Raw genomic sequence first — 17129 nt, forward strand, 5'->3', positions numbered from 1 at the left:
TGCAGTGACTTCTGCAATGTTACGTCTGGCTCTCTAAAAGCTCCTTGAAAATAGGGGATTAGGGGTGCCATGAGAATAAGTCTGAAAACAACATCTGAAAACAATTTACAAAGTGAACATTAAACTAACTGACCAGTAGAAGAACCTATCCATAGCTAGGATGGATTTTTCCATCAGGGATTACTTTTAAGAAGGTTATTTTGTTTTATTTTGTGTTGCATTATGTTTCCCAAGTGGAAATTTGGTTGTCAAAGCTCTGTTTTTAAAGCAGGAGCTAAGTTGTGAGATAGCTGTGCCTTGTGGGGTTATGGTCTAGACTGGATGGTCACAAGGAACGTTTTTGGACTGATGAAATGGCTACATTTCTCTGATGAAAGGCTTGTTAGACTTGGCATGTTTTACAGGTAGCCTCAGCACAGAGAACACCATCACAGTTTGCCATAGGAGTTGTTCTTTGTTTTCTAGATGAGTCCACTTGAATCTGTTTTGGACTATGTGAACTCTTAAGTTTGTTTACCTTATACTGCTGAATGAGACTTTTGTTTAGGGTTGTTCTCTTCTAGCCTAGTGAGGCTTTAGACTCACTGGTAGTGAGATAGTGGTATGTTTTATTTCTGTGGGTTTTTGTTTGTTTGTTTTGGGTTTTTTTGTTTGGTTTTTTTATGTGCTCTTGTTTAGTTGGTTTGTGGGTGTTTAGGTTTTGTTTGTTTATTAGTTTGGTTTTGTGGTTGGTGGGTTTTTTTTTTTTTTCATGGTATTAATTTTTTAATTCTCCCTTACCAGAAAAGTTTCAAGAATATATGGGCTAAAGTAGCCTTCTTGTATAAAATCAAACTCCTTTCTGACTGTGTGATGTTCTTCTGGAGACTGCTTTCATTTTCTCCTGATGCTGAGAAGGTTTTTATATGAATTTGAGAGAAAGGGAGTGGTTTGGTCTTGAGATGAGAAGGCTGAGAGGAGATCTTCTCAATGTCTATAAATATCGATTGGGTGGGTGTCAAGATGAAGATGCCAGTCTCTTTTCGGTCATGCCCAGTGATAGGACAAAGAAAAAATACAAGCTAGAACACAGGAGGTTCCATCTCAACACAAGAAGGCACTTCTTTGCAGTGAGGGTGACACTGAACAGGCTGCCCAGAGAGGTTGTAGAGTCTCTCTCTGGAGATTTTCAAAATTCATCTAGGTGTGTTCCTGTGTGACATGCCCTAGGTGATTCTGCTTTGGCTGGGGGGTCAGACTAGATGATCTTCAGAGGTCTCTTCCAACCCCTAACTTTCTGTGATTCTTCAGCAGAAATGCAACAATTTTTGCCAGGATATTTAATGTTTGTTTTAATGTGCTAGTGTAGGATTAAAAAGTACTTTCATTCTAACCATAGTAGTATCTCTAAATTTGGTTTTGGCCGTGTCTAGAAAGTACAGGTCAAGGCCTTCTGTCTTCGGAGAATAGCTCATCAGGTGGCCTTTAAGTGAGGTGTGGAGCTGGATTGCTCTTCTGTCTGAAAGGAAGAAAATCCATGCCACTATCTCATTAGTTGTATTTTTATGGAATCGTAGAATGGCTTGACTTGGAAGGGACCTTAAAGATAATCTAATTGCACCCCCTGCAAGGGTTCTGAGCATGAAAAGGGAGTAGGTCATGCAGCTTGCTTTGTAAGCTTGGGACTCCAAGCACTTAGTGGTAACTGATACCAAGACTGAAGCACAGTGGGAGGCACGTGTACTTCTCATAAAATGAGGTGACATTGGAGTTCTGTTACTCTAGTGGTGAGGTCAATGTACCTTCGTTCGCTGCTGTTTGTATTCACAGCTGCATGTTGAAACTAGAATGCAAATTGTCGGATAACATGGTTTTTGCGGTGTCTCGAGACAAGCAGAAAACACTAACGAAGCAAATGCAAAGTTATTACTGTCGTTAGCAAACGTTAAAAAACCGAACACTGTTCTGCAGAGGTTGATTGACTATTTGCATTCTTGGCAATCTGTGCAATCAAATAATCTCCTAATGATTAGCATTTTTGATGTACTCCTTGGAGAAGGCTATCTTTCCTTATCTGTAGTTTAACTTTCTTCAGCAATTTGATAAAGAGCTTAAGTAATTTGCAGTGTCCACTCTTCAAAGATGCAAATGTGAACAAAACCTGCTTTTTAACAGGCTTCTATCATAGGAATAACTCTGCTTAGTCTTATTTAAGTTAACGTTTTTTTTCTGGAACATGATTTTATGTGGTTGGACTGTAGTCCATTTTAAAACAAAGTATGAGAGTCACTTATTTACATGTCTTCAAGTAGTGCCTGATTCTTATTTACATAATTGTCTGCTGTGAAAAGTTCAGGACAACACTGGAGAGATTTTTCTGCTTATGCTATTTTGCAAGTTTCTGGTATATTTTGTGGCTTCAGATAAAGAATGTTGGCTGGACTTAATTTTCTTAGTGATTAAATATAGCATAACCATGAATGTCTAAGATTATCCTCAGGCAAAGTGTTTGCCCAGTGACTTGTAATTAAACTTAGAAATGTGCCTGTGTCAAAAATGAATTGCTGTTTTTCTCTTAAATGCCATCCTACAGCCTAATTTATGCCTGCTGCCTTGTAATATTTTATGGTAAATTTTGTAATCCAGAAATGGCAACCTGCCTCAAATGTTACTACACCTTGGATTTTATAATAGTGATTATGAGAAATGCTGTATTCATAGAAATGGAAATGTCTTATTTTCTTCACTTTAAGGAAACTGATAATGTCAATAGTGTTAAAATTGTCCCTGTTGTTTCCCAGGTCCATTGAGTGGTCTCTTAATCGCCAGGCCACATACCTGAGTACGTAACAATCACAGATCTAAGTGAACTAGTTTTCATGCTAAGTAAGGAAAAGATAAGATTAATAAGTGTCAGTGTGCTGGCTTTTACCCTCCCTGCTGATTAGATAAGGATTCAGAGCATTCATAAATGTCGTAAGAGCTCAGTAGAAATCTACAATTAATAAGAGGATTTCTTATGGCCTGTTTGTCAGTCATGAAAAAGAACATGTCTAAATGTCATCATGGGTTTCTTAGACAAGCTTTGCCAGGGTGTTAAGCTCTAGAAACATTCAATTTCGAAGTAAAACTCAAGATACCTTGAATTCAGATTCTTGGAGCCGTTTAACTGGTTGAATCAGACACTAATACATATGTGTCTGTGATAATGTAATGTTCCCATTCTTCCTTTCCCTGGTTCCTTTTTTGTCTTACAAAAATGCTTTTGTGAAAGTACTTGTGTAATTGTAATTGTGAAAGTACTTTCTCGAACAGCATGACTTTTAAAATCATGGTTTAATAAATCAGGCTTAAAGATTATGAACTTTCTTATGCTGTCATGGCAGATCAGTTTTTTCCCCCCTATGTATGCTAGCCTTGTCATCACCAGTTCAAACCTGAGTCACCTGAGGTATGACTGTGTGAACTGTAGGGTCTCTGGAACTAGAAGTGTAAACTTTATGGATGCAAGTTAACTTTTTTCATGGTCTCAGAGGACGCTATTTTCATAATCCCAGAAATAGCTGAAACATAACTGGAAGCAAACAACTTAGAGGAAACATTTCACATTCCCGTGTTAGTCGCACCTAAAACTTTCATTCTTTCTCCGAAGGGGTGGTGTGGACATATTTTTCTGTCTCCCTCCCTGCTTCTTCGTTGCAATGTTTGGAATATCAGTTGACAGCAAATATGTACTCACCAGTGGTCGGATATAAATACTTTTTTTCATTGATGGAAGGTAGCATTTACATTTTTGATGTAAACCCTCTCCTGTATTATCTGCACTTAATCATGTGACCTTGAAGTAACCCTTCTGGTCAGAGAGCTTAATTCTTGAGTATAGGTAGCTGGGAGACCCTTGTTGAATGTCTGTGTAGGGTGGCATCCAGGGAGCTTTTGAACTGAGAGAAGCAGGAATCTCTTCAGTGGAAAACAGCAAACTCTTAATGAAGTGGGGGAACTAGTTTATTAAAACACCCTCAAGATGCAGATAAGTCTTTGTTCTGGGATTGTTTTGATAACAAGGACAGACATAATGAAAGAGGAGTGACCAACTAATGTGCTGCATGAGTGTGCTAAAACTGAGTGGCTTTTTAGAGTAAACATGCTGCAAGGTCATACCGGCACAAGTGGTTCTTTGCCTTCTTTCTTCCTCTGCTCTGAATGTAAATAACCACTAATCTTATGGGTTGAATGGTGAATGTCAACTTTTGAAGAAATACAGGTGCTCAAGGAGAGAATAACAGGCAGGTGCTTAAGATTTTTATAATTGTTTAAAAAAATATGTAAAAGTATAGTGTATATATATTTATAGTATATTTATACCTGGTTTTCGTAACATTTTAAAGTGTCTTTTACTGTGTCAGCTGTAATCCATCTTAGTCATTGCCTTATACAGCATGTATAAAACAAGTGGCCAGCATCTGTTAAGAAAAAATATTATTACTGCTTATACAGCAGAGTAATTTCTGGAGAGCATGCTGAAAGTTTTTATTTGAATGGGAGCAAGTGCATTCATTTGTAAGAATAAAGAGTTAAAGTCCATCATGATTAGTCATCTTTGCTGTGAGTTTACTGCCCAATTTGAATCCTTAATAAACCATAGTGATCATTTTAAATATGCAGTTAAATGTAGGGCAAATCAGGAAATAGAGGTGACGGTGTGCTGTTATTTGTGTTTACTGGAGGAAACCTTTGCCTTTATTCCTACAGGTCTAATTTTAGCAACTGGGAAAAAATCTTCAGCACTGTAGTATTCCTGAAATTGTACTCAAAGTAGAAACTGGTGTTCTAAATTGCATCCTTGCGTCCAGCTAGTGGCCTGCATGAGGACTTGCTCTCTTTGTTCTGTGCTAGAAGGCTTAGACTTGAAGGGGCTCTCACGACTTTGGCAACCTGCTCCACTCATACGACTATAATGCCTTGTACTTAGCATCTAGCCTTACACAGGGAATAGTTTGGCTCATACTACCCTAAATACTAGAAGCACACCTTATGTAAGTAAGCATAAAGTTACAGTGCTGATCACATTTAGATACCACCTATTCTTGTTATTTTGATTTGTTTGTTCTCCAAGATAAAATTACACATCCAGTATTAAGGTAGTTGATCGCTGAAAATAAATCTGTTTTCCTAACCTTTTACTATTCTTTGTTACAGCTCTCAAGTTCCACTTACAAGTATAGGAGTGAGGAATTCAAGAGACAGTTTTCTCATCTGCCAGAGTCGGAGAGACTCATAGTAGGTAAGATGTAATCACACCAAAAGTGCTTTTCTTCTGGCTGATAAATCCAGTCTGTAGAAGTGCCAAGGCATTTTTTTATAGCAAATCTCCTGTCTCTAAACTCGCATCAAACAGCCTTAGGTAAAGTCAGGTCCACACTCCTCTCCTGTACTGCCTGCTTTGTGAAAAAAGATTCCTTTAGGCAGCTGAGAAGCGAAGGAGAGGATACAGAATCCTGCAGTTCATCTAGATACAGTATGGGAGTCTCAATGTCTTTCCCTGCTGCTGACAAGCTGGAAAGAAAGATCACTACACAGGATCAGGGTGAGTGCTGAGCACAAACTCAAGATGTGCATTTATGGGCTGGTGTGATGCGAGTGTGAGAAGAACCAGAGGTAGAGTTAAATCCTGAGAGTACTGAATTTGATTTATGTTCTTTCCAGCATGAACAACCAACAGTGTACCTCTTGCAGTGTCATAAGCATTTATTTTCTATCCTGTGGGTGTCTTAAGTCCTTTCCTTTACTTCAAAACAGAGACTAGTTATGACTGAGTCAGCTAGGGGAGAAAGGATTGGTTCCATAGTTGTAATAGTTTGATATTTTGGTACAAAGGTAAGGGATTGTGCTTCAGTGACACAGTTAAGTAGGTAGATCATCCTGTGCAGAAGCCTTTCCCTTGTTCCCTGAAACTAAACCTAGACCTTTGCCCTAGGCACCTTGATTAATCTGATTCCTGGGACTCAGTGCCACAGTGGGTGCTTGCAATTTAAAAAACTCTTTTCAGAGACAAATACCTGCTTGTAAAACAATGTGTGAGGACATGAAATTCAGTATGTTAAGTGTGTACTTTCCTTACCCATCATAGGAGATCACTGGAAAACATAAACCAGCCCTCGTTTTATCCTGACTTATTACAGTAATTTGCATTTGGATGTGTTGCTCCCCTGGCCAGGGGAGCTAAATGTAGATGTAGACCCCTTATAATGAGGTGCCATTGGGTGATGAATGAAAGCCTGAACCCCATTGCTGGACAGCAATGAGATTCCAGAAACGCAGAGAGCAGAGAATCTCAGAAGTCTTCTTTGAAGTCCTTTATTACTGTGTTGTATAATCCCTTGTATTACAGAGTCTGAATCCCACTTATAGAAGTAGTCCTGGAAGCCCTTAACAGACAAAGCAGCTAACGGAAGTGCTGAGTGTATCCCTTGCAGTATCCCTACAGCAAAGCCTTTGCCAGAAGAAGTAGCAAATTAACAGAAGCAGAAGTCCCTAACCAAGGATAACTGTTGCTCAGTGGCTGTTTTTATACTCTTTGTTATCAATCGCTTAACCAATAGAATCCGACCATATATATATAAGCTAAAATCTCTTCCCGATAAGGTGTGACAGTATGTCAAGGAGGTGGCTTCTGCAGCATGCCACTGCAAAATCCAAAGGTGGCAAGTGTGTAACCCTTCCCCCTTGGTGTGCAGTGATGCACCTTATTCCCTCTTTTATCACCTGCCTTGCATTGTGTAACAAATACACTGTCCAAGAACTGGATATTGTTTTTATAGAGAAGTGGCATGGTGCCTGTTTAAAGCTCACCTCTCATCTTATGCAGCATTTAAGAAAGCGAATATTGAGAGGCTAAGAGCATATGCTTGCAGTGTGCTGATCTCTTTGCTGGTTAGTGGAAGAGACACTAGACCTGTCACTTGCACTGAAAGTTAAATCTCTATGTCCTTTTCCCAGCCTTAGAAAGAAGCAGTTATCCTCAAATGCCTTCTACATTTTTAAAACACTTCAGTTCAATACAGAAGTAAAACAGAAGAAAAGGATATTACTTCAAGGCATTGTTTGGACGTTTCTCCTTACACAGGGTTGATATAAAAAGCCATGGAGCAAACTGAAGCACAGTTTCCAGGAACAGACTTCCTAGGGCTTGGAGAGAGATTTGGTAATGAGTTAGCCTCAGCAATGGAGAAGGTGCTCCATTAGAAGTCAAGTCATATTACTTTTTATATATTTTTTTACTCTATAAAAAGCAGTGCTCCTTTGGAAGGACTTTTTGCATTCTCCTAACAAATACTCTTCCTTTGCTTTTGATGCAGAGAAGCTTATCACAGGATTTACAGTGCTCGAAGCAACTACTTGCTGCTGTTCATTAAAGCATTGTAACTGCTCCTGTTCTTAGCTGTTGAATAAAGAAGCTCCTATTCTGCTGCAATGAGCACTGTATATAAAGATGAAATATAATTCTTAGAAATTACTTAGACTTTTGAAATGAGAGTTTAAAGGAGTATCACTAACTTCAGTTTGTCTGAAAATGTTGTTTACAAACAGCACCTAAAGTTACTGGATTGGAAAACTTAAAGGGAGAAATGCTAATCGCTCCCTTTTTGTCTTGATATTCTCTTCTGTGCAGTGAGATCATGGTGGTGGTGTTCATGACTTGCCCAGTGCTCTAGAACTTATAGGTCTGAATCCTTCTCCCTGGGCCCAGAAAGAAATCAGGTGGAAACTTCTTGCTCATGTTTTCGTCAAGTCCTCTAACTCCTCCTGCCTTTCCTCACTCTGCTCTCACAGCATTTTGGTATCTGACTTCTCTATAAACATGCACTTAGAACTCACTTGGATTTCTTTTAAGGTTATGTAATTCTGTTTGCAGTTATGTCTCCAAGGTTTTGTATACATGTCTCATGCCTGTTGCGAGAAACTTTATTTTTCCACTTTATTATTCAAAGGGAAAACCTGAGAGAATTTTCTGTAGATGCAGACTTACATTGAACTTAGGATGGTGAGGAACTCCTGAATCTCTTGGTACGTGAACAACAACTTTATTCCTCTTCTTGTTGTTTACAAAATAAAAATCCTGGCTCAGACAACAGCAGATATAAACAATAAAGCTGTTTAATACCTGTAAAGAGGAAAACATTCACATCTTGCATGAACAGGTACATTCTTGGTATTTTCTATACATAAGGCAACCTTCTTTAGATTGGATCTTCCAAAAGGGATCTATCTTAACTTTCTGGCAGTAATACTTCTGAAAATCCCTTTTGTTTGAGTCTTCAATCTCTGAAATCATGGCGTTTTGCCAAAACCTCACCAGCTCCAAAATCTCAGAGGTTTTGCAAGACTGCAATCAACTTCTGTGCTCGTGTTCTTAATTAGAGGTATTTGATAATGGGTAATTGCATTCTAGATGAAATCTGTTTCTCAACAAGGGTGTTTAAGCCAGAGGCAGTACCACAATAAAAATGACAATCAGTTTCTGAAAATATCCCCTGCCTGGATAGCTTCAAGCTGCCTGTTAATGTCTAACTCTGCAGATAGTTTTAGCTAGTGATAGAATCTGTTTAGTGGAAAACAATTATCCTACTACAACATACGAACTACTGTTATGTAGGAGTTGACAGTGTCATCTGTTGTATTATAAATGTTTACATATTTTGTTGTTTAGGCACTTTGAAATTTGACTTATGAAGGGGTCTCCCATGTATTCTTGATCTTGCCTGATGCCACTTTGAAAATAAGGATAATGCACAGGGGGTTGAAATGGGGAGTGCTGTCCTCATGGATATTTCTATCAACTATGGTTTTGGGGTGTTCCCAGAACAATGGTCTGGATGCAACTCAGTACAAGTCTACCTTCACAGACTTCTGAAGATTTACAGGCCAGATAGCCAACTGTCTCCTGGGCTGCATCAAAAGAAGTGTGACCAGCAAGGATGAGAGAAGTGATTCTCCCCCACTGCTCTGTTTCATTAGACCCCTCCTGGAGTACTGCATCCATTTTGGGTGCCCCCAGCATAAGACAGACACTAAACTGCTGGAGCAGATCCAGTGGAGGGCCAAAAAGATGATCAGAGGGCTGGAGCACTTCCTTATGGGGACAAGCTATGAGAGTTAGGGCTGTTCAGCCTGGAGAAAAGAAGGCTCCAGGGAGACCTTATAGCAGCCTTCTAGTACCTGAAAGTGGCCTACAAGAAAGCTGGAGAAGGACTTTTTACAATGGTTTGTGGTGTTAGGATAAGGTGGAATGGCTTTAAACTTGAGGAATGTAGGTTTAGACTGGATATTAGGAAGAAATTCTTTACAGTGAGGGTGGTGAGACACTGGAACAGGTTGCCCAGGGAGGCTGTGAACACACCTCTCTGGAGATGTTCAAGACCAGGCTAGATGAGGCCTTAAGCACCCTGGTCTAGTGGAAGGTGTCCCTGCCCATGGCAAGGGAGTTGTAACTAGATGATCTTTGAGGTCCCTCGTAACCCAAACAATTCTATAAACCTATGAATTATCTTTCTACTTGTATTGTAGTTCCTTTATCTCATTTTAAAGTAACAGGTTTGAGTTTAACTGAGCTGTAGTAAGAGACTAAAACTACTCTTCATCTGCAGACTATGCCTGTGCGCTCCAGAAGGATATCCTGCTGCAAGGACGTTTGTATCTCTCTGAAAACTGGCTCTGTTTCCACAGCAACATCTTCCGATGGGAGACCACAGTAAGATCTTGCAGCTCACACCTCCTCTTTGTCCTCTACTATTAGGATATGAGTCCCTCAAACAAGTTCTATGCATGCTAGTACCTTGTGCTGAAAAGAAGGAGCCTGCATCCTGGACTGGAAATGCAGAAGTATTGCTCTGTAAAATGAGAATAGCATTGGAGACATCTGAATGCTGAAGATAGCCTGCTGAGTCATTTGGCATAGGAAGGAATCTTGGAGTTATGCTAAAGCTGATTTTAATGTTTCTTGGTGATGATTTGTCTCCTTACCAAGGAGAGTGGCTCTATAGAGAGCTGCAATGCGTGACGTTCTTCAAGACACGGAGTGCTGTAGCATGTGGTATTGCTTTGTTCAGCATTGAAACTTACTTGGTTTAGTCTCGCATGTAAATATCAGCATCTAAAAAGAGCTGAAGTCAATCTGTAAATGACCTCTGCAGGTTCTCCTGTTGTGGTTTGGAGCTTTTGAACAGCATAAACAAAAGTAGATATTTGTGACACATTGGCCCTCTTATTTCTGTCACATTAGGTTAATGAGTTAAAATTGTTTATTCAAACAGTTGTTGCCTCCTCTGTAGAAATCCAAGCAGGAAGATTTCCTTGCAGTGTCTAGACTGCAACTAAATCTCTGCAAAGATAGACTAGATTCCAAACTTCTGTGAGATGACATGGACAAGACAGTCTGTTTTCTGATATACATCCTGCCTTATGTGCAGTGTAGGTATTGGAATTGGCTTTCAGATCTGTGGCTTGTTTGTGGTTGGGATTTTGCCCTTGATCCTAGAGTGTTGCTGGAGCAGTGGAAGGAAGGAACTACTTGCTTTCCTAGTATGAAAGAAGAAAAGATTACTCTTTAGTCATCTCAACTTGCTTCTACTTTGGAATGCTTACTGTTATATTTTATTATTTTTAATTATTGTTAATTTTTTATTTTTATTCTGTTTCTGCTTAGATTTCTATTGCTTTGAAGGATATCACTTTCATGACAAAGGAGAAGACTGCTCGGCTCATTCCAAATGCCATACAAATAGCAACAAAAGGAGAGAAGGTAAATATCTGTATTTAAATGTGGTTTGGTTTTTTTTTTTTTTTTTTTAATCATAACGTCTCAAGCAGATCACTTGTGGTTTTAAGTTTGCAAAAGTAACTTCCCTGTGAAATCTTCAAATGTGATTGGGATTAGAAGACAGACCTTGTGGTTTGGTTCCTGTGAATACTACCTTGATAATTCAACTTCAGTTCGATTGCAGAATGCAATAGCAGTGTTGATGCAGTCACCAGGAAGTAAGGGAGCTTTTGTCCCACTGATTGTCAGAGGAAAGCTACCTGAAAACTAGAGCATGAGTTCAGAATGTGCATCCTTGTGATCACAAAAATACTATACTTACTGGTTTTAAAATGTCTTTGAAGAAAATTGCTGAAAACAAAAGGACTTTAATATCATGGGTTTCAAATCATGGAGAAATCTACCCATGAACATGTGATTTTATGTGCTGGGAGATGTTTTGGATGCTTATTTGGAAATACCAAATGTTTTGGATGCTTATTTAGAAATACTGAAAAGCATAATGCACAATGTTCTTATGTGCTACAGACTTCATGATACTTCTTCTGTAAATGCCTTGATAATAATAATTCTTGCCTGGATATAGAGATTAGCTTCCCAAGGTGACATCTTGGAGCTGTTTTTTTGTGAAGGAATTGTGATTCCTCGTGTTTGGCTCTTCCCTCTCAATTTATTAACTATTTAACTTTCAGCATCAAGGGACATAAACCTCTTTTTTTGCTAAACAAACTTTCAAATGGGAAAGATTTTAATACTGTAAATTATTCTAATTTAACCTCCTATTTTAATTAGTTTAATTTCAAACTTTCACGTGTGAAAAGATTAGTAAAAGGAATGTGGCAGAAGCATGCAGAGGGCTGAGGCCTTTAAAAAATAGGCATATGCATCTTTGGTTTGTTCTACTTTCTATTTGGAAGTAGGAGAAAGCTTTAACTATGTAGTTAACTGAAGGAAAGCTATTCCTTTATGCCAGAGATATAATAATTGCAGTCAGATGACTCAAGTGTGTGTATATTCACTGGGGAATTAAGTCTGGCATGTGAGGAGCAACATGAGTCCACATATGTTGAATGTCAGAGGAACATGCTATTGCTGAAAAAAAAATCAGGATATTCGGGATACAAGAAAGCATTCTGGTTTTCTTGAAAATACTTACAAATGAGCTTTTTTGCATCTTGTTTTTTTCTGCAGTTTTTCTTCACATCATTCAGTGCAAGAGACAGAAGCTACCTCAATATCTTCCGTTTATGGCAGAATGTGTTGCTGGATAAGGTGAGCTTGTATGTGCCAGTACCTGTGGTTAAGTAACAAAATAATATTTTTTTAATATAAGCAGATGTCTTTGAAAGATAAGATACTTCCCTTCAATTAGCTCTTTTTTTCTAACAGCATTCTAATGATGTTCTTTGGCTTTTTGTTCTTTAGATCTCAAGTAAATTTCTCACCCTTTTTTCTCATACTGCCACCTACAACTTTGATGGAGCATTTGTCTCTGAAGTTGGGATTCATGCTTCATTACCAGCTCAAGCAGATATTACTGAACTGGTGTGCATTTGCTTTACATTTTCTACAGCTAATTTGTGGTCATAAGGGCAAGAGGCTTTTTCAGCATAAGATTTGGGGTTTGGGTTTTGTTTTTGGTTTTGTTTTTTTTTTTTGGTGGTGGTTGTGGTGGTTGGTTTGTTTGGGGTTTTGTTGAGGGGGGATGTGTTTGATTGATGTTTGTTTTGGATGTTGATTTGTTTGGGGTTTTTAAAGAAAAAGCCAACAGTCACCTTTCCAGTTAAGTTACCTGAACCTTTGCCAGCCAACTCATTACGACTATCCTGACCTTGAATAAATGCAAGAAAGGCAGGCTGTATGATACGGAAGTGTATTTTGGCAACCTCTGCTAGTTGGCTTGATTTATATTGCAATTTGTGGATATTTAGGTTAATCTTTCTAAAAATGGAGTGATGTTTTTGCAGAACATCACTGTAAGCAATGCAATTTTTGTAAACCAATTCCTTCCTGTTTATGACTCTGACTGTTTAAATATTTCAACACAGTTGTAGTTGAACACAGAAATATCCATATATAGATCTGCACTGTAATGGTCCCCAAAGGCTTAAAACTGTTGCACTACTTATATGTAGTACCCACACAAGTTTGTGGGTTTTTTTTTTTTTTTGTTAGATGAATTTTAGGGCAGACTAGGGGCACTTTTTCAAAAGCTAAAAATAAAGGCAAGTGCCATTTAAGATAAACAAAGTGTTTCCTGCAAGATTCTTATCACTCATATCAAATACTATTTAACTGTAACATCAAAACCATCTCATATTGAAACCATCAGTAGCACTGCAAAAACCACAATGTGTTATATCATGTTTTGACTGGAATGTGCAACTGGAACTAACTCTGTTTTTTGTTTTTTTTTTTTGTTTTTTTTTTTAGTTAGGCATGGGTTGTCAGTAGTGGTAATTTTCTTAGTCAGCTGGTCAGTTTTGTGGAGCTGGAGGGTGAACGTATGGCCATTCAGATACACAAACCTATCCAGGGGGCTGGAACAGAGACAAGCAGCTTTGTGCTGTTCAGTATTAGTTTTTCCCACGTGTTTTCATTCTGACAACAGAATAAGTGTTACATTAGGAAGAATTTTTCACTTCAGAGCAGTACTAAAGATATGAAAGAAGAGAGCATGGACTGCATGAGCAATTAAACCAGCAGGCTTTAGGAACCAGTGCATCAGATTATCTTAGGAACTCTCCTTATTCTTTCTTTCTAATCATGCTATTAGCTTTCTCGCATCCTCAATGAAGTATGTTGAAGGATAAGTCTGTGTGTATGTCTGCTTGGGGGTTCTTGGTTGTAAAATGGACCACTGCCATGGGCTGTATGTAGGACTTTTTAATGTAGCATGTTTGGAGCTACTTATTGAAATATGATTTCTGTTAGGTTGAGCTCTTACTTCTGCGTTGTGGTCATGACTTCTGATTCTCTATTAGAATGTTTGAGTCACCTATCAACCTGTTTTATGATTCTTTAGTGTTTAACCAAACTAGATTAAGCTGTAGAGGAGCATTGTGGAGTTGAAAGTAGAAACTGAAGTTGCTGGAGCTGAATCAACTGACTTCACTATAATGACAGCTGTTCACTGATCTGAAATAAACAAAGAAAAAGAGCTAAAAAAATCCTTTGATACATCCAAGTAATCTGCTGCTTTCTCCCCACCATTCTGTATTAAGGACAGCATATGCTTTGAAAGATGTCATGTAATTCAGGCTCTGTTGTGGTATGCAATGCCCTGAGTTTGTGAAGCCTGGTGTTTCTGGGCTCCAGTGGTCAAAGGGATCCCATCAGAATTTGTAAGGCTTGTGACAAAAACTCAGGTTGTACTCTAGAACCTATTCCAAAAGCAGCTGGTTTTCATGTTTCCTCTGCAGCTATCAATAGGCTTTAAAATATTTAGCTAACTTAATTATTATCAGGAATGCATCTGCTAGACCTGGAGATAATGTACAACTGTTCAATTGTGGGGGGGAAAAAAACCTCATTCTGGTGTCATCAGAAGCGTAATTCTGAATGCAGCTATTACAGTGCTGGTTTGTGCCACCTGACAGTCAGTAACTCCCAATTTGCAGGGGTTGGAATTGAATTTGCTTCAAAACATGTTTGTGTAGAGGTAATTTTCAGTCACTGGTTCTGGCTTCTTCAGTGCTTCCTGGGCATGTATTTCATGTTACCAGGTCTCACCTCTGGACAGTGACCTATCTGCTATACCTGATACATGTTATGCTTTCGCCACCTACAGAACTTCTAGAGAGGATCAACATGCCCTTTCCCAGGTCTCCATCTTGTGGCCATTCTACCTTGTGCTTCTTAAGTATCACATGTCCCAGAAAGCTGAATGAGTAGCCTGCTGTCAAGTCTGCCTTTATTAGAAATTACTTGCATTGTACAGGAAAAACAGTAAGTGGTTATATGTTTTTCCATACCTAAGCTTACTTTGGCCACCAAGATGCTCTCCATCAACTTTGCATTAATGTTCTGGTAGAATTGCTGTCCCCCTTAGTTCAGTGGTCATTTTCTAGCTCATAACTTCTCCTGAAGATCTTACTCAAAGAACAATACTGTGCATTTGGTGTCCTGCAACTTTGGTTCCTCTGGGAATCAGTGGGCACCTTCCTCCTAAGATGGTCTGTTGTTTGGCTGTTTTTATGAATGTCCATGTAAAGACTTTTTCTTTCAGGGAAAACTCTACTTTTTTTCCCATTCCTATTACAAAATGTGCTTGGAGTGAATCTCTTGGGTTTTTACCTTGGCATTGTTTTTTAAGTGCTCCTGGCTGAAGGGGAAGCATCATGGAAAATAAGAAGTCATTAATGCGGGTCTGGAAGAGACATGACACCGGTCTCGATAAAACAGATAGCTGCTTCCACATCCACTGAGTTTTTCAATAATGCATCGGTTCATAAAATCAGCCAAAATTCACATTTTGCAACAGTCTTTCCAGATTGGTAAAACAAGTTTTCTAGCAGCTGCTCTTGTCAGAAAGAGCAATGCTGTTTATACTTTTTCTTTATTTTCCTGAAGCTTATGGGTGTCAAATATCCCCCCAGTTTACAGGAGAAGGAACAAATTAAAATCTAATTAGGCAGGTCATTCAAATCCCAAACAAACACAGCGCTCCTTATTTCTAATGGAACAAGATCTTAACTTAATCGGTTTCGATTCCCATGAGTCCTCTTCCTTAGAGTTGGATTTATTTTCCTATTGTTCTTCTTCTGCTTTGCTGGGTAGAGATTTGCACCTGTCTTCAGAGATGTTGTAGCAGGTAAGTCTAGAGGTGTGGGAAGAGAGCAGAATTTCTGATGAGCTGGGCTTCTTGTGGCAGATACCTACCAGAACAGCAATTCTGTCTTCCCTGGAAGCTTCTCAGGAAAGGTTGTGGAAGGTAGATGTTTATTTGCATCTCTATATGCAACAAGGGTTGTTCTGGACATCAAAGAGGGCTTGGATTGATTCTGACCTTTTTTGTGGGAGTTAGAAGGGGAGTTTGCCATCTTCCCTTTTGAGCAAGCAATTAGACAGAATTCCACATCAGATTGTGGGAATGTGGTGTGGGTTATCTCTGGAGTAAGCATGTACTGAGTGTCTTGTTCTTATTTCTGCATCTGTCCATAAGGGGTAAAAATCAGTGGCTTTGCATATAAGAGGTATTCTGTACTGTTACTTTTGCCATGCCACAACTTTGTCTAGTGTGAGACAAAATGTTGTTTTTTATGCTCCCAGCTGAAAAGACAAAAATGTGTCCCAGCTGTTTCTTGCAGCCTTTGTTTTTGTATACAAAGAGAACTGAGGAAAAACCCAACACAGACGATCACCTCGAGTGGGCAAAGCAATTCATGCTTAGTTTCAGCCTTTCATGCTTCAGTGCTTTTCAAATCATCCTCTCAGAAGCAGAAGTCTGACCCAGAAAATTTGTGCCCTTTGCCTTCAGAACTAATCTTTTCTGATACAATAAAGCAAGCCTGGTTTGATCTTAGGTGTGACCATTAGGAACTTACTATATCTAGTCAAGCTAGGAATAATTGAGCAGTGTGTGAGAATCCTATTTTAGAAGCAGAACTCAGTAACAGTGGCTTCACAAAACCACAGGAGACAGCTTTATAGATTCCTGAAGTGCATAGCTTAAAAGTTACTCTGCTTTCCTCAAGCCATTGAGCTATCTGTACAAGGGCAGTCTGATTTGCCCACAGTCTGCTGCAGAACACACACTGGTGAATTTAATTAGTGGCATTAGCTGTTTCCTAGGTTTTGGATTTATTTTCTTTTATGACTGGAAATCCAGAGAAGAGCAATAGCTGGTAAAAGGCTCTGGAGTCTCCTGAGGAGCTGGGATTTAGGCTGGAGAAGAAGAGGCAGAGGGGGAGAACTCATTGCTCTCTACAATTACCTGAAAGGAGGTTGTAGTGAGGTGGAGGTTGGTCTCTTCTCCCTAGTATCAGGTGATAGGACAAGAGGAAATAGCCTGAAATTGTACCAGGGGAGGTTTAGACTAGATGTTAGGAAAAATTTCTTTGCAGAAAGGGTGGTCAGACATAGGTTGCTCCAAGTGGTGGAGTCACCATCCCTGGAGCTATTCAGAAGACATGTATACATGGCACTTTGGGACATGGTTTAATGGCCATGATGGTGTTACATCAACAGTTGGACTCAATGATCTTGGAAGTCTTTTCCAACTGAAACAATTTTATGTTTCTGTGAAATAAAGGCACTGGCAGTATTGGGCAGCACATGTGGAGAGATAGCTTTGTTTCTGTCCTTTAGTTTCTGGTGGCAAGATGTTGCT

General features: G+C 39.1%; 1 protein-coding gene across 1 annotated transcript in view; it reads left to right on the forward strand.

The window, feature by feature from the left end:
- Positions 1–17129, forward strand: part of GRAMD1C (GRAM domain containing 1C) — a 60699-nt gene that overhangs the window by 18224 nt on the left and 25346 nt on the right. The window contains exons 4-7 of the mRNA XM_054384487.1: positions 5179–5263; positions 9627–9730; positions 10685–10780; positions 11990–12070. Coding sequence (XP_054240462.1) covers positions 5179–5263; positions 9627–9730; positions 10685–10780; positions 11990–12070 — 366 coding nt within the window. The remainder of the gene's footprint in view (positions 1–5178; positions 5264–9626; positions 9731–10684; positions 10781–11989; positions 12071–17129) is intronic.

This window comes from Indicator indicator, chromosome 1 (genome assembly GCF_027791375.1).
Source record: "Indicator indicator isolate 239-I01 chromosome 1, UM_Iind_1.1, whole genome shotgun sequence".
NCBI lineage: Eukaryota > Metazoa > Chordata > Aves > Piciformes > Indicatoridae > Indicator > Indicator indicator.